The 26,378-nt window shown below is 50.2% G+C and overlaps 1 protein-coding gene across 3 annotated transcripts in view; it reads right to left on the reverse strand.

Annotated features, from left to right (window-relative positions):
• Window positions 1–423: 423 nt before the first annotated feature.
• DCP1B (decapping mRNA 1B) overlaps window positions 424–26,378 on the reverse strand; it is a 50,457-nt gene continuing 24,502 nt past the window's right edge. Inside the window, exons 4-10 of one of the 3 annotated variants that reach the window (XR_002174523.3) lie at window positions 14,707–14,773; window positions 12,488–12,629; window positions 7,241–7,369; window positions 4,868–5,545; window positions 2,680–2,928; window positions 2,008–2,548; window positions 424–644 (exon numbers count right to left, since the gene is read on the reverse strand). Coding sequence is in view for 2 of the 3 variants with exons in the window: in XM_019925880.3 (XP_019781439.2) it covers window positions 564–644; window positions 2,680–2,928; window positions 4,868–5,545; window positions 7,241–7,369; window positions 12,488–12,629; window positions 14,707–14,773 (1,346 nt within the window). In the remaining variant the exon portion in view is untranslated. The remainder of the gene's footprint in view (window positions 645–2,007; window positions 2,549–2,679; window positions 2,929–4,867; window positions 5,546–7,240; window positions 7,370–12,487; window positions 12,630–14,706; window positions 14,774–26,378) is intronic. The other 2 variants (XM_019925880.3, XM_073789177.1) reach the window with 2 other exon arrangements.

A 26,378-nucleotide genomic window follows, 5' to 3' on the forward strand; every position in this document is an offset into this window, starting at 1 on the left:
ATGCGGTGTTGCTGGGAATCTGGGCCATCTGTGGACCCCTAAACAACTCCCCCCCTGGAAACTGACGAGAAGGACCTTTAGAGATCATTTCCCTTCGAAGGCCCAATGGATGTTTACAAAGGAAAGGTTTACTTTGTCTGGAAGAGGCTGGCGAGGCGCGTCAGTGGTCACGGGCTGACAACGCCACCTGGCGGTCGGCACGTTCTCCGAGTTCCAGAAATAACCGGGGCTGCTAATAAGAAAGAAACCACGTTCCCAGAACACCCCTTCCCACAGAGAGAGAGCTCATCTAGAAACGGCCCAGTACATGTAAGAAAAAATCATTTAAGCTGGGTATTTACCGTGTGATATGAGCAAAGGACTTTTCCTACCCACGCAATTCTTGGTACCAGGTGCATTGAAGAATGTAATGAAAAAACTGCATGACTGAAAAAAGCCTGAAGCATTTTATTTCATATAAGACATACTTTAAAAAAAAGGCAGAAACATTTAGGGAAACAGCATGTGACCTGAAAGGACCTCGAGCCGAAGGCCCTGGAGATCAGTCTTGAAATGTTTTGCTTTCACAGAGTCTTTTTCACGGCCGCTTGTGTCATGCTGAAGAGATAAGCTTCGTAGATTATATTTAAGAAGTTGTCGTCATTCTGGAAAACACAAATCAAAAGCCCCAGGGGAGGTGACTTGGCCGGCAGAAACAGAGGCCTTCTGTCTTGGGGCTGAACGGGCACCTTGATCCTAAGATGCTCCTCCCCACCTGTGTGGCCCACGGAGGCTAGTTTTTAAGCTGAACAGTCAGTGGGGCTGCAGGCCAGGCCAGAAGGGTCAGCTGCCGGTCCTCGGTGGCCAGCCCGGGACACGGCAGGTGCTCGTGGCCTGCAGCTCAGGCGGGCACCAGCCTCGGGGCAGCGCGGAGCGGGCCGGCTCCCGAGAAGCCTGGCCTCCTGTGTGGAGAGACCTGGGGCCCCTGGGAGGCTGCACGGGGAGGACGTAACCCAGCTCAGTCCTCTGAGCCTGGCTGGGAGGTCCCTGATGGCTCTGAGAGGCCCCCGAGTCGCCCACAAGGGGTGCCTTCGTTGTTGGGTGGAAGTTAAGACTTCCCTGGCAACGTGCTTGGCTGGTACCCTGCCAGAGCCAGTGCATCTCCACCCCCCTGCACCACCCCCGTTAGCTACGGAGAGCTCTGGCCTTGGCAAGCCGGCAGCGGTGAGACTGCAGGCTCTGGGCCCCTCCTGCCACTCTCGGGCCGAGGGAACCACGGTTCCATCGGCGGTTTTCTCTGTCTCTGATGTTGGAGACGCGGCTCCCTCCCACCCCGTCCTTTATCGCCCTGGCGCGTTTCACACTCCCGCTTGGCCTGGAGCCAGGCTACCCCGGCTTTCCTGCAAAGTCTCCGAGCACGAGCCTGTGTCCTAACAGCAGGCAGAGAGCAAAGCCGCATGCCTAAGTGGTTCCCAGCAGCTCGTGGGGAAGATGCCGAAAGCACGGGGAACGTGAAGCGCAGGCCGCGTGGAGGGAACGGACGTCTGGTCTCTAACGGGCGAGGTCCAGGGGCTGCTCCGGACTTTAGGGGTCCCCACGACTGCACAGAGATCTTTGGAACAGTGTTATTAAGTGGAAGAAGCCAGAAAAATGTGGAACTTTTTACATTCAAGTTTTTTGTTTATTGCTCACAGAACAGGAGCTTACAGATGCCCTACCTAAGTCCTCAAGAACTTCTCATGAATGGCTTCTAGAAAAGGTGGAAAAGACCCTTCTTTATGAATTAGTCAGGTGTGGTCACTTCTCGTCTGTGTTTAGCAGATTGCTACCCTGCTTTCACACTCAGATGCTGATTTCTGTCCCCATTCCATTCCTTCTCTCTAAAATACGTTACCTTTAAAGAAACATTCTTACCAACGGCGACTACTGTCTTTTTGAGTAGGATGAGACAGAGCAAAAGTGCTGGCCGCTCTCAAGGTCGCCTGACACTCAAGCAAAAACCTTACGGACTGTCTGCGAAAAAGATACCTGAGTACGTGAGCTGGGGTGTCTGCGGTCCGTCTGGGTGGGCGCGCTGCACTGTGCAAGGCCTGTCTCGCGTTCGGGGTGGGCTCTGCCACCTCCCGGCCCCGTCGTGCAGTGGGAAGGGGCACGGCAGCCAGGCTGCAGCCCCAGCTCTGCTCTTTACTGGCTGGTGACCTCAGGCCAGTCCCTCAGCCTCGGCGTCCTGGTGTCTAACACCATGCCCGGCCCAGAGCTCTGTACAAGCGTCATCGCCCTTATTACTTCATAGGGGCACGAGGAAGCCATCCCAGCCTGTCCTCACTGGCAGGCTTCAAGGTCATCTATAAAACATGCTGTGGTCGTCACAGCCATTCCTGCCGCCCCAGCTGCATCCTCCCCGAGTAGCGGCCTGGGCGCTGCCGCGGGCTCAGGGCAGCCCTCCCCTCCACTCCCCTCTGGCTCCCGACGGCCCCACAGACCCGGGACCCTCCCAGGGGCGGCTTCACCTCCTCCTCTTCTGCCGGGTGGCACTTGAAGTCACAACGCCCAGAGTCACGCTGAGTGTCTGAAACGCACCCAGAAGCGCAGGTCTCGGGGTGAGCTGCTGACCTTGGGGAGCAGGAGGCGGGCACAGGCACCAGCAGGGCAGCAGGCCTCTGGGAAAGGCCTACGAGGAGGGAGGCGGCGCCCTCCTACCTGGATGAGGTGCAGCAGGGCCTCCTGGAGCTGCGGCTTGGTCAGGGCACTGCCCGGCGTCCTGGGGGGCTCCGGCGTCCACAGGGGCAGGAGGGGGCCGCTGGGGGTGGCCGCCGGGTCCTGGCTTCCCGGGGGCAAGAGCCCGCTGCCCCTCTCTGGCGGTGGGGCCCAGGGGGGCTGCGCGAACACCAGTGGCGACATGAGCGGAGATGGGCCTGAGGCGGGCGGGGCGCGCCGGGGCGAGAGGACCTGCAGGTGGGAAACGGGCCGACGGGCAGGTGGGTGAGGGCGGCTCGCGCACGGGGCGGGTGCAGAGAACGCAGAGGACACAGCGGGTTCAGTGTTAACCATCCAGGGCCGAGGGCGACGGGAGGCCAGCCTCCATCTGCACGCTCCTCCCTCCTGGGCACCGGCGGCCGGCGCCTGCTGTCCTGACTAAGCTCCCCACGGCAGGCAAAGCTCGCGCTCTGAGCAGCACCTCCTTTCTCCGGCTTCCTGTCATCGCCTGGGGATGCACGCCAGGACCCCAGCTTTTCCACCGGGGCTGTCCGTCTGCGTCCCTCCCGGCTGTGGCCCCGAGTTTCCGCCGTAAGGGACCCACCGGTGGCCGCCTGCCCCCTCGCCTGGTGCGGCGGGGCGTGCAGGCGGTGGGGTCACCGTCCACCCCACCTCCTGACTCTCCGTGCTCGGGTCTCGGGGGCAGCCCTGGGGCCACTCCTGCAGGCGTGCAGGTGGCCCGTCTGTCTGGGCGGGTCTGTCCGCCTCTCTTGGCCAGCAGGCCTAAAACCAGGGGTCCCAATAGTGTTTCCAGTTGTGCAGGTGACATCTGACCCACCTGACGCTTACAGCCACCTCCCACTTGTCCCCAGCTCAGGTGAGAGGGAAGAGCGCTACTGTTAGCCTCCCGAAGCCCAGGGGCTCATGAGAACCGGCACAGGGCCAGCCACGAGGAGCTGCTGTGGTTTCAGAAGCTCCCTGGGCGTCGTCTCGGGCACAGAGTAGCCTGGAGGAAGGCGGGCAGTCTGCTTAACTGTCCCTGTGCGCTGTCGCGAGGGGCAGTGGCTTCGTGGGCAGTCAGAGGAGCACCGCGGCCCTGCAGCCCGCGAGCACTGGAAGGGGACCTGCCTGCAGAGGCGGATGGCCAATGACTAGCCCCGATTTCCTAGGGTCCCATCTAAATCCTCAGGGGCAAAAGCAGAAGAAGGGGGGCACTGTGACAGTGAAGTGAGGATGAGGGCGGGGAACAGCCATGTCTCCAGAGCGGCAGGAACTCAGATCTGAGATTTTCATCAGTAACAGGCAAGAACACTCGGACGCACCGTCTTACATACATGAAGACTGTGCTCCACACCGATGGTCTCTGTTCCAGAAAGGGAGCGATTTCTGAGGCACTGTCGTAAGCTACTTGCCAAAACACGACAGAAGGACAACGTCATAAATAGGGAGAACTTCCTAATTTTTAAACCCAATGCATTTTCAGTGAATTTGTACCAATCCAAATGGAAAAAAAAAATCTGTCAGATCTCCGGATGTTACCCACAGGCAGTGAAAAAATGGAAAAGCTTTCGGTTTTCTCACGGTTCTAAGTTATTAGTGACTATAGAGAACCATCTTCCCTGGGGGGACAGAACATTTCTAAGAATTACAACACTTCCCCTCTCTGGCAACCGGTGTGTATGTCGCGGGCCGGGAGAGAGCCTTCTGCCTCTCCGGACCCTCATTAAGCTACACCTGCTCGGACAGACAAGGAGGCTGCACCTTCCGGGGTCGGTGGCCAGCTTTTCTGCGGGCCTCAAGCGCCCACGGGCTGCGGCGTCCGCAGGGGCGGGGCACGCAGTCAGCGCTTGTAAGCCCGGCCTGGATAATGAACGCACAACGACTTACTGTGGACCGAAATCACCAGACGAGGTCAGGTGTCTGGCATCCCCGGAATGATTTCCAATGATTTCAGACCCTAGGTTTCCGAGGTCAAACATGTGGGTTTTTCCCACGGCCACGTCAAACCTCGTCGCACGAAGGTTTAACTGTAGGAATGAAGCCTCTGAAGGGAGGAGCTCCCAGATTGCTGGGCCGAGGCCAGACTCCCTTCCAGGCAGGAGGCGAAGGCGGGACGCGATGCGCAGACCGGACGGGGCTGAGGCCCGCGTCCCCGCGCCCTGGCAGCACCTCCCGGCCGGCAGCCGCCTACCTGAAGGAGGGGAGCCTGCTGCTCCGCGCTGGGGGTCTGGTCCCTCCAGGACTCCAGGGGGTTCCGTGCTCCAGCGCTCGGGGTGGCCACGGGGAACTTGGCCGCCAGGGCTGGGCGGCCGGGCGCCGGCAGCTGCCGCTCCTGTTGCACCGCCTGGAGCTTCCACAGCAGCTCCCGCGGGGAGACCTCGCTGAGCCCCAGGGGCTGACGGCCGGGCCCAGGGCCGGGGGGCGCTGGCCTCGGGAGTGCCCGGGGCCCCGGCGTCTCGGCCGAGGCGTCTGATGCCGGCGCCCCAGGGATGCTCTGGAGCTGGTCCGGCGGGTTCTGAGTCCTGGGGGCACCGTGCACGCGGCGGGAGACCTCGGGGCCGCGGGGAGACCCCGGCCGGGCGGCGTCTCTACAGGGCCGGCTCTCGGGCAGCTCTGCCAGCGGCTGCAGGTCCGCGATCCCGACCAGGAGCTTCTGAATGGCGGGACAGAGCTGCTTCTCGACCGGGGACGAGCATCTTCGGGGTTCCTCGTAGGACAGGGAGCGGACGACCCCCTGCCGAAGCGGAAGCTTCTCTTGCTGCTGCTGGTGGAGGGTCTTTGGCGGCCCCGTGGCTTCGTGACACGTAGCTTTGTCCAGCTTCCTGAAGAGGGCCGTCAAGGACAGGTGTTGGGGTTCAGGGTCTAAGGTCTGGAACAAATAACCACGTGTGAAAGTGGGGCCACGTGTAATTTGGTTATATGGGGGCAGTGATGATGTCTTACCTACCCGATGATGTCTTCTATTTACAGAGTCAATTAGAAAGGATGAAGAAGCTTAGTGATGACAAACTCTACACACGTGGGACCTGCTTTTTAATGTCAAAAATTTTCACTGCCTTCTCCCTCCCACCCCCAGGACGGCTGTTATATGATCAGTATCTGCTGATTGATACACAGACACATGGTCCCTGCTGGGTCTGGGGTTCACAGGCTGGGGACCCCTGTGGCACAAGCTACAGACACTGAAAGGCAAACGGTCTCCTCCACAGGAAGTCCATCCATCCCTGCAAAGTACAGGCAGACACTGAGGATTCGCAGAAACGTGAGCATTTCGGAACTCCTGGTAGTATTCCACAGAATTGTAGAAATTGAGGGCTGGAAAGAAACCTACGTCATTTAGTCTAACTTGATCCTTCCAACTACGTAACGGTAGCGATAACAACCGTCAGATGCGTGACACCCCAATCCCTGCCCCCCCTGCGCCGCCCTGGCTGGTAACCAACCCGCTTCCTTCCCGCCCTGTGTCATCCAGCATTTCCCTGCCGCTTTCTGTCTTGCTGGGCTAAGCAAACATCAGATTCTCCTAAAGTCAACATATTCCGGTTTCTCTCTTAAAATAAAAAATGTCCATGAAAAGCAAACTTATAACAGAAGCTAAAAGATAATTAGAAAAGACTTATTTTTTACAAAATTCAATATGACTTGCATTAGCCAGTCTTTATGTTTTTGGTGTCCATGTTCATTTTTTTTTTTTTTTTTTTGCGGTACACGGGCCTCTCACTGTTGTGGCCTCTCCCGCTGCGGAACACAGGCTCCGGACGCGCAGGCTCAGCGGCCATGGCTCACGGGCCCAGCCGCTCCGCGGCATGTGGGATCTTCCCGGACCGGGGCACGAACCCGTGTCCCCTGCATCGGCAGGCGGACTCTCAACCACTGCGCCACCAGGGAAGCCCCATGTTCATTTTTTTTGCAATTGATTTAAACCAATTCCCTTTAAAAAAAAAACCTTTAGTGAGGAATAACTTTAAGAACTGGAAGCAGCCACACTCAGTGATGGGACTTGCAGCTCAGCAATTCTGCTGATGCTGGACTCTTCTGAAAAATATATACGCTCACACAGAAACTGCTGTCATGCTTAGATGCAAAAACAATGACAAGCCATGAGGTCTAAAAGGGGATTTGACACCAGTCCTTAGACCAGGAATCCCATATACACACAGCGCCTGGCCCTGGACCTGGCACCGTGGGGGCGCGTGGGCTGTGGCTCCCTCAGGGGCCGTGGGACACCAGCTTTCCACCCCGGAAGAATACAGCCCAATGTGTAATGGTCCCGTCAGCTCTGACATGATATTAGGTTGCTGTCTTTTTAGAATACATTATCCTCTAAGGAGTTCAAGTCCACAAGGGATTAGCACAGAGTCAGGGAAATGCCAAAAGGAAAACCTGCAACCCCTTTCTAGGAAGAGTAAGGTATTAACCATGACAAAATCTCTACTTTGGAATCTCTCTTTCCTGGATTGACCTTAGGGCACCTGCAGAGCATCGGCCCCGCCCTTACTGTACTCCGGGCCACGTCCCGCAGGAGCCCCACAGAGGCCCGGGCGGAGAGCAGAGGGCTGTGCACCTGGCCGGGCCGAGGGCCCTGCTGCTGCCGGCTCCCACTGGGCTTCACTGGAATCGGCTTGATGAGATTGGGGTTGTCGTAGATGGCGGACGAGCTGCTGATCTGTTTGGGCTCAGGACAGGCTTTACACTGAAATGGAAAAAAGAACGTCATTTTTGGTGTAGAAGAAGCTTTAATCTTTTAAAAAGAACGCATCTTCTTGCTCTTTATTTTATCTAGTTGGTACTTAAAAAAAAATAGATCTCCATGTACAAAGGAAAATCCCTTACTCTCCTCTGATATAAGCTACGTTGGAGTATAAGTCAAATTCAGGTCGAATTTTTCTTAGTTTGTGCAATTCCGTGCCTCGGCCTGCAGGACCTGGAGGCCCTGAGACGCGTGGATGCCTGAAAGGGGGCGCGTCGCCGGGAAGCAGCCGCAGTCTCCCGCTTGCCGTCCCGGGATAAACGGTGGAGGAAGCGCCCACTCGGTGCCTCGTCTGGGCCGCGGGAGGGGTCTGCGCGCGCCTGGCAGTTGACTGAAGGCTGCAGCACTGCGTCCTCACGGCAACCAGCCCTTTTTAGTCGACAAACCAGAACGTCAAGCCGACCCAAACCGCTGATTTAAAAATCACTAACATCATCTCTATTTAACAAATGGCTTTTTGCACAAACAGAGCAATTCAAATCCCAGTGTTCGGAGCCGCTTGCTACAAATTAGAATCTCTAGAGACGAGAGACAAGCCTCATCGTTCCAAACCCTGCGTCATTATCACACATTAATCTAACCAACATGCGATCGCTCACACAGTGGCATTCGTAACAGAGAGGGCACAGCAGTGATGTCTGGGTTTCCCTTGTTGAAACACCAAATAAAACTCACCGTAAAACACGGCCTTCTACACTGTGGACTCCGCGGCATTGTTAGTTTCAGCTGCACAGTTGCGCCCTCGGGCCAGGACACACCTCACCGTCCAGAGGTGGAGTGGCTGCGAATGCAACCTTGTCCCTGGGGTCCCACGGTTCCCGGTGTGCTTTATGGCTATTGGCTGTATTTTCTACTCAAGGATGTAGGCGCCTGGGGCCGTTTACCACCACGCTCACTTAGGCTTGTAAAGTTAACTGCACAAAGGACTAATTATTTTCTGCCAATAATTTGTATATTTGGCACGAGTATTGAATGGCACGTGAAATCACTTTACGAGTCATAAAATATCATTTCTAATTCTTAGGTGAGTGATGGCTGCAGGACCCACTGGCCTGGATTCTAAGATGTGGATCACCAGCGCAAGACAAGCGTGTAGCCTCGTACAGTCACTGATAAAATGTTGGCGTGAAAAGCCTTTACCGCCGGCTGGCCACGCAGAGAAGTGGCCGCTTGGCTCACTTCCGCGAGTGGCCCCGCCTGTGTGCAGGGACCCTGGGTTGCAGACTGCTTCACTGCGCACCCGCTCGTGTGGGCCGCAGACAGCTACCCCCGAGGAAGATGGCCGGAAGCTGCTTTCCGTGTCACTAGGACGGGCGGCCTACCAATGAGGCTTCACTGTCATGTAGAAGGTGCCCAGAACGAGACACCACTGCTCTCGACAGTCTGCAGCTCATTTTCCACTTGTCCAAGTTTCTATGCCTCTCTCGACCCAAACACTTTAAACTACTTGGAAAAACATGCAGGGTTGGAGAAAGTATAACGGGTTCTTGAGAGTACCCGGGCCTTAACAACAACGTCACATGAGCCCGTGTTATCACACAAACACGTGGCCATGAGGGGAGAAGAGTCGGGGGGAAAGTACACTAGAAGTGCTAAGAGCAGACATCTTTGAGTGGTAGGATTATGGGTAGTTCTGTTTTCTTTCTTATAGGCTTGAATTTTCTCAGTGAACATCAAAAGACACAGTCATTTCTTTAATTTCGTAAGTCAGAACCATAGCTAGAGGACAACTATTCATTCTTGCCTCAGGCCACAAAACACAAAATCATCTTAAATACAAAACAGTCCACTTGTTCTTTTCTTTTCTTTTTCTGCAGTATCGTTGACTTGCAATGTTGCGTTAGCTTTAGGTGTACAGCAGTGATTCAGTTACACACGTATAAACGTATTCTTCAAAACAGTCCACTTCTGAAGGCTCAGCACGTAGCCCCGCGGCCCAGGGCCGCTCTGGCCCGGCTGCTGCCCCTGCTCACCTGCACCCCAGCCCCGAGCCTAACCGGGAGGAGGAAGCCCCAAGTCACAGCACTGCTACTTCACAGCAGAGCCACAGGAAGTTGTTTCTTCGGGGAGAAAACATAAAATACCGGCCAAAACAAGGTTTTTAAATTACTTTATTAACTTTGCGTAAAAAGTTGTGTCACCAGGCTTCACTTTATCCGTATCATCTTCCTCCAGCTCCAAATGCTTCCTCCTCTTACTTTTTGGGATTTTCACACATTTATGCGGTTTAGAGTTGGAGAGGCCCTCAGAGGTCATTCAGGTTAACACGCATCCAGACCAGTGAGGTTCTTCTGTAACATGCCTGCTAGTCATCATTCTGTCTCTTCTTGAAAACCTCCGCTAGCAGGAAATCCACTTCCTCGCGGCAAGAATCCTAAGGAAAGACTGTGTTTCCATGTCCCCTTCCTGCACCTGGGGCCCGGCCCACTCCTGTTCCCCACACTGTCTGGCGTGTCCGTGTGTGTTGGGAGAGCAGATGACACTGCATAAGGCAAAGATAAAGCAGGGCTTCCTCGCACAAGGGGACTCCTCGGGGGCAAATACACCCGGTGGGCAGATCAGAAACCACACGAGGGACAAGGAACACGGGAAGTAGGCCTTCAGAGACGTCACCTGTCGCCAGGTACGTAAGGGAGGAGAGGGCCTGCCTGCGGAGAGGCGGGAAGGCACTTTCGGGAAGCAACACTGTCACTCTGTTTGGGAGGAGTTCCCAGCGTCTGCAGGGGCAGTGGGAGCCCAAGGCAGTGAGGCTGGAAGGGTCACCCGAGACCGCGTGGCAGGGCGCTCGGAGGGGCCCGGGGCTTACACTCTGGGCAGTGAGAAACCGAGAAGGATGTGGACCAGGGCTCACAGGACCGTGCAGCCACTTCTGGATGTGATGTGGCGTCACCTGGCCTGTGACGGCGGAAGGAAGAGCTTCTTCTGTTATCTATCGCACAGTTGGAGCAATGAACATTATGCATATGACATGTATTTGAACTTATAGAAAAGCAGAGTCTGCACACTGATTAGACCTCTGTCTTCCCTTCATGTCAACACTGTCACAACCGGATAGAACGTTCTTTCGACCTCAACAAGTTTATGCACAGCGGGAGAGGCTGCCGTGAGTGTAACAAATGAGGAAGAACAAAATACATTCTAAAGGGTGACACACTGGTGAGTGCAGTGGAAGGGACATCAATCTGAGTGAAGAGATCTGGGAAAACTCCCTGTAAGAAGCGGCATTCTTCCTGGGCCTCGAAGGAGATGTAGATTCTGAAGGGCAAACAGAATAGAGAAACACCGCGAGCTGTGGGTACAGTACAAAGTGATGGCCAGAGGTCAGTCCCCGGGACCGGGCACCGGTACTCCTGAGTGTGCGTGAGCTCTGCGTTCAGAGGCTCAGGGAGCAGTGCATCACCCGCTCCCATCCCCGGGCCTGGAGACAGGCTCAGCAGCCCCGCAGGGCCCCCTGTTGCAGAGGGTGCCTCGTGACGGGCGGGCGGGAAGCAGAAGCGAGGGCAGAGCTAAGGCTGCAGCCTTTGCCGGGGTCTCTGCACTTTAGGACGGGTGTGTTTGAATCATTTCAGGGGCTCCAGATGACAGGAGTGGCCCTGATACGACAGGGGCGGAGGACTCTCGCCCCGGGGTAGGCGGGCAGACAGGGCTGGGTCTCCCGGTCACAGGCACCCTCCTGGCTAGGCCTCTGGTATCTCGGAGAATTGGCTGGTTGGGGAGGGACAGTCTCTCCCCAGCTAGACTTTCAACAAGTCAAAACATCATAAAATAGAAACAATACAGTATGTGTGTTTGCGTCTGTGTCTTTGTGTTGGGAGGAGGGAGGGAGAAGAAAGAAAATAATTTTTCTTCAGCGTTTGCATTTCTTATCTATACTGGCCACTGTTATTGCCGTCGTCACAGAACCTAAGTTCCTCGAGGGCAAAAATGGCGCCTTTAAGATGAATCTTCACTGCGCCTGACATAGTACAGTTAGTAAAGTGTAATTAAGTCACTGGGACGTTTTTCCACGGCTGTTGAAGAATCAAACAAAATAAAAAGCGGATCCAGAGCTTGCTGTTACTGGCCGAAGCTGGGGAGAAAGCAACTGGGTCGGGGCCGTGACAGGGCGGGCAGGCGACACCGCGCTTTGTTCACATTCGTTCAACAAGCCCTCGGGCGGGCAGCGCTGACCACCTTCGGGACTCGCCCAGAGACGCCCGCGGGGGTGTCTGTGTCCAGTAGTGCGGCCTCTGGCCCCGCCTCCAAGGCATGCGCAGAAGCCTGGCGGCTGTCCCCGAGGAGCCCACGCCGCACGCGGCCTTTCTGACTGCTTCCTCGTGTCATTTAACTTGTTTTCTACCTGCCCTGTTCCCCTCCCCTGTCATTTTCTGTTAGCGCTCAAGACTTAGGTTCAGGATCATCTCTTCTGGCAGGAGCACTTCCAGGCGTGCCGCGTACTTGACGTTCGGCCACTGTGCGCGGCTGCCCGACCCGCCCGTGGTCAGGTTTCCGTCCGCCTTTCTCACAGCACGAACGTTACTGATGGTCCGCGCCTGACTCAGTTACTCCACCAGGGCTTTAGGCTCTGTCATTCCGTCCACATTTAACAGCTGGAGCTCCGTGGTGGAGAAGGCCTTTCCCGCATCAACCTGGATTATCCGGTGCCCCTGGCCAGGCAGGAAAAATGCTTAATTCTTTCCACCGACGGCCGATTTTCAGAGGAAGGGGGTTGGATGTCCTTCCTACTGCTAGTGCCCTAGTACCACCAAGGATAGCCATGATTATTCCACACAGGTTGTGCTCATTTCTTGTTAATTTTATCCCGAAGAATTTTATATTAATTTGTTGCTGCTGTCAATGGGGTCTTCTTATTGGAGGCTATTTGTATATACGAAGGTTACTGATTTCCTGGGCTGCCTTTGAATCCACTTAAAAGCAAACAGTGTTCAGCCTACTAAAAGCCGATACAGATTGTATTTCTCCTGCACTTTTGTTTGACGGGAGGAACGGCGCCAAGTCCGTCTCAGGGCGCAGGTCCCCACCGTGGAGTTTAAGCACACATCGCAGGGAGACGAGACTCACCTTTGCGTATTCGTCTCTGGCCTTGGTGAGCATCCGCAGGATGTCCACCTCCTTGCGATCTCCCGAGCCGAGGCCCACGGGGGACGCTCCCACTGCCGCCCCCGCTCCGTGGTGCGCTTTCAGCTGTTCGTACTGAGTGAGGCTAGAAAAAAGGAAGGGAAAGCCACACCAGAAAAGCCAACTCAACACAACCGGTGTTTGAAACAATCCAGTTCTCACCCAGTTGTTTTTATCTTGTCATAATCACATTAGAAATAAGACTGCTGGAACTGAAAGAAGAAACATGGGAGTTGAGGTCCCGAGTACACTGCCCACACGGACGCCTCCGGAGTGGGGAGGGCCACCCCCGCCCGGGCCTGCTTTGTACAGAAAGTTAATGACGCGTGGCCTGTGGCAGCTGTCACACAGCCAGGGCAGGGCTGAGCAGCTGGGATGGAGACCGGTCGGCCTTGCAAGGCCGAAAGTATTCACTACTGGTCTTTCTCAGAAGAAGTTTGCCAACTCCTCACTGAGAGCAGTAGAAAGGACTCGTGTGTTGCTGAGGAAACCCAATTTAGGGTTCTCAAGCCCTGGGCAAACCGCACGGCAAATCGGGCGTCTGCCCCTGGTTCCAAAGGGCCTTGAAGGCAAAGCGCGGCTGATTCCAGCCCCTCGAATCCTGTGGTTTAGAAACACAGCGAAGGTTCCACCCCGGGAGAAGGTACGAAAACATAGCAGTGAGCAGCGCCTTCTGCTTTCCTGAAAACAACACAGACGGAGGCCAGGTCGCTCCTCCGTGCTACAGCGCGGCTGAGGGGAACACTGCCTGCTGCGTGGACTCTGACCGCAGCCCACGCTCCTTCATAATCGCCGCGACGTTTACGGGGAAGGAGACCTGAGGGCTCGGTGGGAGGTTCAGTTCTAAGGGAGGACGGGCAGGGAATCCACACACGTCGGCGGCTTGTTGCTCACCCACGACCAGTTCCCAGCCCCGGCTGTGAAGGAATCACCGGGGAACCTGACAGTCTTTACGTGGCCTCTTGGCCGGGCAACGGGGTGTTTTTTAATCTGCGTGAGATCCTGCTATCGTCATCCATTGCACAGTTTACAATAACACGGGTGTTCTAGGAACTCGCTGTTATGGTGGTAAATGCCAGTTTGAGCACAGCCTAATCACCACCTGCGGTTACCTAAAACGGGCTCTCGCAAGCTAGGCTTTTCAGAAATCAATCCTATTTATAAACAGTCCCCCCCACATTCCATATTCTGGGGTCACTCTTTAGCCAGTTCCTCGACCCGGGATTTAAAGTTGAAAAATGGTTCTTCTGCAGACGGAGCTGCTCTGTCGAAGCCGCGCTGGCGGCAGGCAGACCCTGTGTCCGGCCGAGTCCGGTCCTGGGTCAGATCCAGCACGTGCAGGAAACTCATTTCCTTCTGGGGCTCTAAACCATCTGCATAAGTGCAGGGAAATAACTGCGTCCCAGTGAGCAGGCCTGGGGCTCAAGGACCCGTGAAAGGGGCTGATGGATCCCAGAGGAGACGGCGCGCTGACCCGGGCCTGCTCTCGGGGTCCTCAGGGCAGCGAGAGCGGGACAGGCACAGTCATTTCAGTTTCCCCCAGTGCAGACTGGGGTGAATCACAAGGCCTCGTGAGATTAACAAGAAAAGAGACTAGTAACAAGAGAGAGACAGACAGACAGAGGGTCTGTCTACTGATCACTAAATCAGTATTAGCTCAGATACTCCCAAAGGAACTGAAAATACAGACTCTCCGAAGCCCTCGCAGGGTCAGAAGGGAGGGAGGTCTGAGCCCCACGGGCAGCTTTCAGGGCAGGAAGGATGTGGGCACCCCAGAGAATCTGGGACAGCCTTTTAGAAGGGCTCTGAATGTTCTCTTCACTGAGATATACTGATACCTTTCCAAGGGAGAAAGCTGCTAATTTACAAAGGAGGATAATATTAAGGTGAACTACCATCTGGAAAAATTCATATTATAGATTCTGCACACGTGCAGGAAAAATGAGGGGAACCCTTCTACACAATAAATCTTACCTGGTGGAAATGTAAAACATTGTCATTTATGTTTATTTTTCATTTATTAAGTAATGGTGAATGTGTTCCTAACCACGGCGAAAAGGACTGCTGTCAGAGACGTGCTCTGTTTAGATTACAGCGTAGCTGCGTACACTTAGAAACACAAAGCACCAGGTCCCGACAAATACTCAGCCCGCAGCACTTACTTTTTCATAAGCTCTGCAATTCTTTGGCATTCTTCCTTGTTGTAAAACCAAATTCCATAAATGGACACTGAAAAAAACACATCAAACCAACCATGAGCATCTTCAAAACTACAAAATGGAAAGACATTCACTTTCCATCTTGAGGGAAATACATACTTCTTGAATAAATGAGACCAGTCACTGGAGTTCCAGCTTGAAAACCTCGCACTGGGGCTTTTTAGGCCCACAGAGAACACACGCATGTGCACACACACACACGCGCACACACACACCTGAACACAACAGGCACGCGGCGAGTGCTTCTTAAGTGGGTGAACAGACTGAAAACGAGCCTCGACTCTAAGCTCCAGCCCTGAAACGTCCCTGCCGCCGCAGGCCCGGCGCACACCCACGCACGCTCGTCTTCTTTGTTAAGTATGGGAAACCTGAAGCACAGATTAGGCCTGGAAGCCTCCGTCCCTCCCCCTTCTCCCAGGAAGGTGTTAGTAACTGAAAGATCGGCTTTGAAAGCCCTAAGTGAGGACACAGTGCAGGAAAAACAAAATTCAGTCATCGATCTCTGACTTCAAAGTGTCTGCACGTAATATTTACAACTGTTGAAAGATGAGGTGCAACTCTGACTGCATGATTTAGTAGTGAAAGAACACTGTGGCATAATGTAGCTGCCACTGATTCATTTAACAATTTTCAAACAAATTATATACCTTAATATGTGCCTGTCTAGGTCATTTTTATAGCAAAGGCTAAACAGGTCCAAAATACATTTATAAATATCTAGTGGAGGATCTGGTGGCATTAGTCATATAAATAATACACTAACTATATATACATGTTAAAAACACTTCACTGAAAGAGCTGCCACGTTATGGTAGGGCGATGAAAACCAACGTATTTTTAAAAGAAATTATTTTAAAAATTTAGACTTACAAAATATTTAATTATATGACTATAATTTGGTCATTAAAACAGCTGTGATCTTTTGACAACTTTTCCCCCCACTCACCTGACCAGTGACTCGGTGGGCGTTTCTGCTTTGTTAGTCAAGATTCAGAAATCAAAGGGTACCGGAGATGTCGCTTTAGTGCTGTGTTAAGCAGATGTCTTTAAAAGGACCCTACAAATTTGAACTATCAACTTGCCTAAAGGGGGCAACGGAGTCAACTTCTTGTGTGATTCGAGCACCAGGAATCTTTATCTTACCTGCGTGTGGGGGCGGGGGGGCGGCAGCTTTTTCTTGATGGAACCATTGTGTCCTCTTAGAAACACACACACACACTCCTCTTTGATACATGGATACTCTGGAAAAAAGAACGTCTGCGTTCTAAAGCCTATGCGCTGAGAGCCTTAATATCAGAAAGAAATTCTTTCATCTCAAGATCATTAAGCGAGTCTCTGAGAACTCGATTCCAGGCCGTTCCCGGTCCATCAACCCTAATCCCCAGCGCCAGCTGCCCCAACAGCTTCCCACACGCCGACCCACCTGCTCTGTGCTCCCCTGAGCGACAGTGGATCGGATCGCCGACATTCAGCGACTAAAATATCCGAAGACGTTGTATGTTTTGGAGGCTTTAAGCCTCGTTACAAAACCAGGATCCTGCTCTATTCTTTGGTTAGAGTGAAAGCTTCCTTTCCTTGGAGATGGGACTTTCCAAAACTATCAAAGCAGGAAAGAGGTAACAGGGGAGAGAAACACACAACTAAGAAATTCGAAGCCCAGTAGCAGGGGAAGAACAGCCATTTGTGTCTCTTCAGTAGAACATATAAGTAGAAATATTCTGGGTGCCATTTTGGGGGATGTTACACATTTGTGGCATTTGACATAAGGAACTAGGTTCTCATGAGGACTGGATGCCAAGGAAACTGTTGATAGAAATAGAAAAGCGGTTTGACGATGTTATTACTACGAGAAAACTGAAATGCAGATGGAGGGGGAAGATGCTGTGAACGCATCTCTCAGATGTTGAAGGGGAGGAAGGGAAGGCTGGTCTGAAGCCTCATGGAGACACTGTGGAGATTTCCTCAGGACCTGACCATTTATCTCTAAAGCAACGTGACTTTAAGATTAAAATGGGGTCATTTTGAAACGGTTCTTTTCACCCCAGTTAATATGCAGTTTGAATGTACAGTTTAAATAGTCAAGGAGGAGAAACAGATTTACCAACAGTCCTGGCTCCTGAGAGCAAAGCAAGATAACGGGTAGAACTGGGCCTAACTTTTTCTCCTTAAAATAGTTTCACAGAGAGAGCCACATTCCACCGCAGCTCCCGCCTCTCAGGCGCACGTTTCCAGCCGGGACAAGCCTATTTCTGTCCTGAGCGAGGGGCACTGGAGCAGCTGGTGGTGGCCCATGCAAACCAGAGCCTGTCACCGTCAGGGAGGTGAGGAGCCGACGGGCGGACACAGCCCTCACGTCTCACCCCCAGTTCTCCTGGGCGGCCACGGGGCAAGGCTGGCCTGGGTAGGCAGCAGGCGCCGCAGGGAAGAAAGAAGACGGCCAGGTTGAAAAGGACCGGGGAAGGTGGTGTGGTTCTGGCATTCTCAAACTTGGAGTGATCGCCGTCACCTGACACGAGGCACAGCCTCGCGGGGCGCCGAGACGGGACCAGCAGAGGTGCTCTGAGTGCTCTGGGACCCACCATGCTGCGAGCCTTCCTCCCACCCACCACGCCTGGGTACCGGCCGCTGCCCAGCCGCCCCGCCGAGGTCCAGGTGGGCTTTAAGGGCACTGTGGTGTGTGAGGCTCAGCTCAGCTGTTCCTACATCACTCTTGGAGGTAAGAAACCCCACAGTGGAGCAAAGAATAGGAAGACCCTGAACCACCTAATGATGCCCACATGAGACTCCCCGCGCTAAGAACACGTTTGGGGGCAATCTTCTTCCTGTTGATGAACACAGGACTTCAATAGCAGAGCTGTGAAATTCTGCCTAGAATTGCCCTGTCCTGGTTTACGTCACGCTTTGGAGATCTGGGGTTGAAAAAAGCAATGTTTGAGGCAACAGGCAATGTACCATCGCCTGATCATATCTGTTAAAACACCATCTATTAACATCTATTTTCCTCTTAATTCTGCAAGAAAGATAAGGAAAGCAAATTTCCATGTTAGATTTCATGTCTGAATATTGTAGGTACCACAGACACGAGGGAGAGCAAGCTGATGGTATTTGATACAAATAGTTTCTGCTTTTTTAATGTCTCTAGCAGCAAAATCCAAAGTTGATCAGATTTTCAGAGGCTAGTTGAGAGGGTCACAGAGGGAATGGCAAATGTCCTTGACGCACCTTCATCGGGAAACCTCTGACTCTCGTTGGCATGGTGCGTGAGTTCGTTCTGGAAGCTGTCTGGGGATTTACCTCTCTAGTTTATGTTTTAACAAATATTTCTATAAATCCCTTCTTTTAAGACATTTGTCATTTGTTCCATATTTGACTTCAAATAACTTTCAACTCCAAATCATGAAGGTGGCTTGCAATCTTTTTTTTTAATGACTATAATTTTTTTTAAAAAGTTATTTATTTTATTTATTTATTTTTGGCTGCGTTGGGTCTTCGTTGCTGTGCACAGGCTTTCTCTAGTTGTGGCGAGCGGGGGCTACTCTTCGTTGCGGTGCGCGGGCTTCTCATTGCGGTGGCTTCCCTTGTTGCGGAGCACGGGCTCTACGTGTGCAGGCTTCAGTAGTTGCAGCACACGGGTGCAGTAGTTGTGGCTCGTGGGTTCTAGAGCGCAGGCTCAGTACTTGTGGCACACGGGCTTAGTTGTTCCGCAGCATGTGGGATCTTCCCGGACCAGGGCTCGAACCCATGTCCTCTGCATTGGCAGGCGGATTCTTAACCACTGCGCCACCAGGGAAGCCCCGGCTTGCAATCTTTTAACGATACTCATGCTACTATTCGTGCAACTTTAAAATACAAGGCCTATCGCCATACAGTTAGCAAGCAGATAAGACATGACTGTGTGGCTGAAGTTACGTAGGCAGGATAAGGGTGTCTGACTCGGTAATGCTCTCCTCCCCGCTCCCCAACCCACCCCGCCCTCACTCTCTTTAAAAATAATCTCAGTAATTTCTCTCAGAAGGATAGGAAATATATTTTTTTTAGTCAGTAGGCAGCAAAGAAGGCATTTAAGTTCTCTCTTTTCACTAGGAAAGCCATGGCAACCTGGCAGTGTAAATTACACAAACCTCTTCTGGGCACTTAAGGATAAGCCAAAATTCTCCAAATTCCTTCAGACCCCGTTCTCTTCACGAAGCCTTTCTCGAATGAGTGGAATAATCAGCCCAGTGGAAGGGCCAAGAACACCTGATCACGTGTTTGGTCAGACACTTGTTTCTGAGACTTTGCTCGGATACAGGATTCCTTGTACCGTTGACCCCGTCCCGGTTTTTGTAGCTCAACCCCACGGGTGGTGCCAGGTGACCGGCATCTGGTTGTGAGCACACACACACACAGCTACTGTCCTTCCGAAAGATCGCAAGATCGTTAAGCCATTAGAAAGTGAAAGGCATGAAATGTCAGAGCTGGAGGTCAGGCGCAGGTGTGGGGTTCAAACACTTTCTTCACTAGTGAGGAGGGTGGTCTCTCTCTCTCATGGCCACAGTCATGTTTCCTGGTTCAATCTGTTTCCATAAAATACGCCCCTCCCCCAGCCTTACAAACGAAATACATAAAGTATGAAAACAATTTTCAGGTCTGAATGACTTGTAGGCTTGGTTATAAGAGATGCGAATCCATCTTGTTTAACCTAAGGTTCATGTGAACTCTCGAGAGGTCCCGAGGAAGGATGGAAGGGAGGGAGGGCGGAAGGAGGAAGGGCACGCGAGAAGCGCGGTATCTGAGGGCAGGGGATGCGAGGCCAGCTTTGGCATCCACAGCTGGGAGGGAAACAGGCTGCGCTTGGCTGCTCTGGGCTGACCCGGTACTTCTACCCCGTTCGGAACGCTTTGCACTAAAAATGCTTTCCTCCGGCGTGTTCTTTAATGCCTTTAAAGTAACGTTCTTTTATTCACCTTCTGCCTCAGCTTCACTGACCAAACACGGACACGATCTTGTAAAACAAAACCTTCGCTGGCCCCCGAGAGTCTACATAGCACTGTTATCTTTGGCCCCTGGTCTGGTTCTTTTCATGTGACATAGTTTAACTGCACCTCACAAATCAGTGGTCCCATGATCTCCAAATACTGGAAGGCTCACAGCAGATGGGAAGCAGCTTCTCTTTTATGCGTGGCTAATACTCATGAACATTTTGGGGGAAACAGCAGAAAACCTAAACAAATACTGTGAAGTAAGAACAGCCTCCCTCTTGCTAAATAAATTAACTTCCTTACAAAGTTAATGCCGTAAACAATGACAACAGAAGCAGCCTCTGTACTAGAGCATTGCACTAATTTGTATCAAATTAATATTAATCTCCAACTATAAATGAGAATTTATTATCTCCAAAGAAAAAGATGGATTTATCTTTCAAAAAAGATTTCATTTCTAACAAATGCATGTTCTGTCACTAGACCTTTCAAGTCTCCACAGAGGACTTTATCCTCCCAAAATGGAAATCTTAAAGTCTGCTACTGCCCTCAGGTTCATGAAAGGTCACGTGGGATCTTCTCCATTATACACTAACTCCCTAATTTTATTTATTTCAGGGGAAAGTTGTTTTAGTCTAGGAGATTTAACAGAGTGAATAAACATTAAAAAAAATTAGGAAGCAGAAAAAGTCACAGGTAATAATAAAAATAAATAGGAACAACGCCGTTGCAGGGGACACGGGTTCGTGCCAGGGTCTGGGAAGATCCCATGTGCGGCGGAGCGGCTGGGCCCGTGAGCCATGGCCGCTGAGCCTGTGCGTCCGGAGCCTGTGCTCCGCAATGGGAGAGGCCACAACAGTGAGAGGCCCGCTACCGCAAAAAAAAAAAAAAAAGGAACAACTGATTCTGTTTTGTTGGTCATTTAAACTTATATTTTCATTTGTCCATATCTTGCTGGTCAATCCCCAAATCTCCCAGGAGTCAAATAACAAGCGTGGGCTCCTAAGGTGTCTTCCCGCCCTGAGTCCTTGTCCTTCAAGACTCCTCTAGGGGGAAACAGTCTCAAGTGCTTCTTTGCTCCCATAGTTTTTCACACATCTTTGGACTTAAAAAAAAAAAAAAAAAGCATATGTCATAATTAAGTGTTTGCCGAACTGCTCCCCCACTAGACCTGAGCTCCTGGAGGGCGGGACTTGAACGCATAATGACCAGCATGTGACACATTCGACAGGTATTTGCTGAGTTGAGCTGGAATCCAAGACGTCAAGATCTTGCACCATCTTACACGATGGTTGCCACTATTCTGGCTTAACTAAGCGTCACAGTCTAGACGTGCTAGGTCCTCCCCAGGGACCGACCACAACTTACCCGCGGCTCACAGCACAGGGTTTCCTCACATCATCCCTTTTATTCTCCTGATCTCACTCAGAATTTATTTTGCTTCAAACATCTGATAATCTGAGGCATAAGTTCTGTTGATGGGATTCTGTCGTCAGCTCCCTAGGACTGTATATTCTATTGATCCAGCACTGCGCGGGCACTGATGTGCTCATTTTCTGTGTGTTTATTATTATAACAGTGCTACCATAGACCAGTCTTCCTGATGGACTACCTGTCAGGCACCAGCAGCTAAGAGCTCAAAGAATGCAATTAATCTGCAAAAATCACATGCGTTTCTCTTCAGAGTATGAGTAACAGTACTTTGATCACACATTCATATTCCAGTCCTGTCTGATGATAGTACTCTGAAACTTACATATACAAGGACCTAAATTATCTTAAAAACATAAGACTGATATGTAATGTCAATTATTCCAGCAACACACTGAAAATGTGTTACCTGGAGTGAATCTCAATATAGCAAAATAAGTCTTGGCTCAGAGAACTGTGGTTTCTGAGAAATATATGTTTAAGGTAAACATAAAACAGAGTGTTTCTATAGGTCAAAAACTTGTTCCAGTGAAAAACAGACTTCCTCATATTTGAATCAGATTATTTAATCAAGTGTTTACAATTACAGGAATAGCTTCGCTGAAGTACACTAACTATAAAAATACATGATCACTGAAAAATTTCTAAGATTTTACACGGCGGTGGTTTAGCAAAAGGGACCCTAATGCTACTTTGTGATTGGGAGAAAGGGAGCCAGAGTTTCTGTACTTTTTTCATTTCAACCTTAATCTATAATTGTGGAAGTAGCAGACCCCACTTTTCCCAAAGGCCTTTCTGTTATAAATAGTTGAGTCATGGTTTGGTTCTACTATTAAATTAGAGCTCTAAGGCTGAATAGAGGCTAATTCTAACACCAGTTCTTGCCTAAAATTGTTTTCTTTCTCCAAAACCCATAAGAACAAGAAAAAATTCTAATTTGTCTTTCTGTGGGTTAAGAAGTAATAACCCAATAGTTTTAAATCGATTATTTGAAACTACTAAGTGATTTCTGGACAAAAGTCAGTAACATAAAAAATAGACTCTAAGAGAACAGACACGAACACTCAATGTAGCCATACGCAGGGCACTGTGTTAGGGAAACTAAAAGATGCTTCACTCGTTAAGCATTTCAGAAAATGTTTGGAATCCAGTTTTTCTCTGCCAAGATTTAGACTTCCAGCACGTCAAGCTGGGCTCTCAAAAGCAAATGGTAGAATACAGTCGTCTCCAAGCCACAAATGAAGTGCGTTGAATCCAAATAGCATCACTATGCAGACGTTTCCTCGGTAAAGTCGAGCACGTTAAGTCTCTATGGTTCAGGGTAAAATAAAAGTGACCTCTCCTTAATTTCACTCTCACATCGTGTCTGCACGCCACCTTATGTGACGCTGTCACATGGTCCTCCTCATCTGTGCATGCCAGATCGCTATGTTAAGTAAGTTCCGAGATGACAGCTTTTCCCCGTTAAATGTGTGTGACGGTCCCATCTGCAGTGAATCCGCTAACCCTAAAGGATGACGTGTGAAGGCCGTGTGGTCTGGGCGGCCAGGGCGAGGGCAGCACTGTGGGCCCGGATGGCGTGTGTGCTCCAAGGAGCTGTCAGGTATCACAACGCAACACACAGAAAACCAAACACCCAGAGTGAGAGTCTGCTTTCCGCGAGGCTTTTCAGAGCCTTCTTGAATTGCCAGAATGCCAGTTCTTTAGAGAAACAGTCTCCTTTAGAGTTTAGATCTCTTCCTTTCAGCATGAGCTGAACACTGATGAGAGAACACAACAGCAATTCTGGGTTTAAAGTCAGAGTGACAGGTGTCATCACTCACGTCCCCGCAGATGTGCAGTCCTTTACCACATATGAAAAGACATCAACTCCCGAGCAATGGTTTGTAGAAAATAGGTCAATTTTTCAGTTAGAATGGCAACGGAGGCTTACAGACACAGATTCAGTGACCACAGTATAATTTGAAAATTCCTTCTTTCTAAGAAGCACAGACTGAGGTGGTAGGGCGCCCTTGAAGGCCGCCCCTAGCCGCTGCTCTCACACACAGGAGCCAGCCTGCTGACCAGGCGCAGGTCACCTATTCTGATTGGAGTGAAATGTGAACTTCCTTGTCTCCTACCCCACAGCCATGTGATCTAAAGGAGTTTAAGGATCTTGTCTCCCTGGGCAGGTCCTGAACTGAAGGACACTCCGTTATTATGCCTGCAAATACTAAGATTCTGTCTAGTAAGAGTGTCAAGTATTTTTAGCCATACAATTGCTTTTAAGATATTTTTGGACTCTAGGAGGGCTTCAGGAGTTCAATCTACAAACCCTAAAATTGTATGTGAAATGGCGTGCACATGTGCAGACAGACTTTTTGGAGGTGGGGCGGTACAAAGCATAGCCCCCCCCAAAACAATGCCTGGCACACAGTGGGGACACAAGACATATTTGAGGGAGTCGGGAAGGGGGGCAGGCAGGCAGGAGGCTTATCAGAGTCTCAAAGGGGTCTGTGACCCCAAAAGGTTAAGAATGACTGTTTGAGGCTATCAACATACCAGCAAATATCTCGAAATAGAAAAATAAACGCGCAATTATCTGTGGGCAGATAACTTGGCTTTCATTTCCTTAGTAATAAATTTACACAAGGGACACTTTTAACCTTTCAAATGGCTTTTGTAATAATTGCTTGAACGGATTCCAAGGTTAAGATAACAGAGGATAAAGTCTCAAGGTCTTAGAATTTGTTGGACTGGAAGAACTTTTACTCCTCCCGGCGGCCTGCAGCCAAGGGGAGGGTGACGGCACAGGGAACCCTGCACGCCCTCGGCCACGCGCTCAGCTTCGGCCACGGCGCCAGGAGCTTGGGGTGGCACTTTTGTTTCAGTCTCTGTCATGAACTCGGGGAGAGGGAGGAGTTTTGGGAAAGCTGGGCAACTTTGTGGCTCTTTCTCGATCACCCCAAGCAGGACGTCTTCAAAGCTGGACAAAAACATGAGACCTACGTACATATATAACAGCTCCAGAATTAATACATAAATGAGTTGGGAATTACTTTAAGTACACGGCATCTATCTGTTTCTTACGCAGATCTGTTCATTTTCTGTGTGTATCTGGTACCACAGAAGACAAATGAAATGTAAGATGTGGTCTCTGCCCACAAGGGGCCTGTAATCTATTACTCATGCCACTGCTTTCTGCATAGTCTAGGTACAATAACCAACTCATTAATGGTAGATAATGCAAGAGCAAATGTTTCACAAAATGCATTCTTAATGAGCAATGCTGCTTCCAAGTTATGACCTCTTTGTTTGCAAAGCTGACGTTCTCACTGCTATTATTTTTTATGGGCATCTATAGGTACATTTCGACTGGAGCTCTGGAAGGAATTAAAGCACACACCTCCTAATACGTTCTGTAAGAGCCGTCAAGAAGAGACCTATGATTATATTTTAAATCTTATTGTTTCCTAAACATATTGTTCCAGGGAAAGGACTGTAGACTAAGGAAAGGAAAATTGACTTAAAAAAAATTGACTCAAGAAAGAAGTGGAAAGTTAAATCCTTCTACTCAGGAAAAGATTAAGTTGTATAGGTTTTCATATTTGCAGCAAAAGGAAACCCTCCCTCTCAGAAACACGTGGAGAAAGCAGACGTCCCAGGCCAGAGGAAAGGGGGCAGGGTCTTTCTAACAATCTGAAAACTAGAAATGCAAAATAAACCATTCCCATCACCTCAGATCACTTAAAACTCTCAGCTGAAGTCAAGCTACAGGATAGGCTTTGGTGTCATGTTGGTTTAAAGTCCTGAAGATGTGTTTTATTAAGGTTGTTGTATTTTAATTTGAGGAAGCAAGATACAAATGTGAGAAAAGTTAGCATCACATGTCATCAACTTAGGAGATAAGGGTTAGATGAAAGAGTAGTTAAGAAACGCCAGGATAAAGAAGAGAGTAACAAATTATACTTGAGTACTGATTTCCTTAACGTCTTCTTTTATAAGGCTCAAGTATGCCTACGTTTCAAAACTGAGAAGTACTTTATGTATTATTGCTTAAATAATATATTTAAATATATTAATATTTAACAGAACTTAAAGCATTGTGTTCAATGCACTCTGACAATAAACTCTCACATAACCAACCACCCAAAACAAGATATAAAATATTTTCATCACCCTTTTTCAGTCAACACCTGCACCATTTCTACCACCAACTCCAGCAGAGACAACCATTTTCTGACTTCTATCAGGATAGATTAGTTTTGCATGTTCTTAGACTTCACAGAAATGGGATCAAACGGTATATACGTTTTTGGTGAACGGCTTCTTTTGCTTAGCATAATGTTTTTGAGATTCATGTTGTTGAATATATCAGGAGTTCATTCCTTTCTATTGCTAAGTAGTATTCCACTGTATGAATCTACCAAATTTGTTTATCCATTTACTTATTATGGACATTTGGGTTATTACCAGCTTTTTTTTTTTAACATCTTTATTGGAGTATAACAAAGTAAATCAGCTATACATATACATACATCCCCATGTCCCCTCCCTCTTGTGTCTCCCTCCCACCCTCCCTATCCCACCCCTCTAGGTGGTCACAAAGCACCGAGCTGATCTCCCTGTGCTATGCAGCTGCTTCCCGCTAGCTGTCTGTTTTACATTTTATTACCAGCTTTTTAAAATAAATGTTCATAGCAGCTCTACTTATAATAGCCCCAAGCTGGAAAAAACACAAAATGCCGTCAACAGGTGAATGAATAAACAACCATGAAATATTACTCATGAATAAAAAGGGAAGAACTATTGATATATAAACATGAATGAATCTCAAGGTTGTTACACTGAGAGACCAAAAGTGAGTACTTAACTCAGAGAAAGGCAAATATCGTATGATATCGCTTATATGTGGAATCTAAAAAAAGGGTACAAATGATCTTTTCTACAAAACAGAAACAGAGTAACAGGTGTAGAAAACAAACTTATGGCTACCAGGGGGTAAGGGGGGGAGAGATAAATTGGGAGATTGGGACTGACATATACACACTACTATATATAAAATAGATAACTAATAAGGACCTACTGTAGAGCACAGGGAACTCTACTCAATACTCTGTAATGGCCTACACGGGAAAAGAACCTAAAGGAGTGGATACATGTATATGTATAACTGATTCACTTTGCTGTACACCTAAAACTAACACAACATTGTAAATCAACTAGACTCCAATAAAATTTTTT

The sequence above is a fragment of the Tursiops truncatus genome, chromosome 11, assembly GCF_011762595.2.
Source record: "Tursiops truncatus isolate mTurTru1 chromosome 11, mTurTru1.mat.Y, whole genome shotgun sequence".
Taxonomy (NCBI): Eukaryota; Metazoa; Chordata; class Mammalia; order Artiodactyla; family Delphinidae; genus Tursiops; species Tursiops truncatus.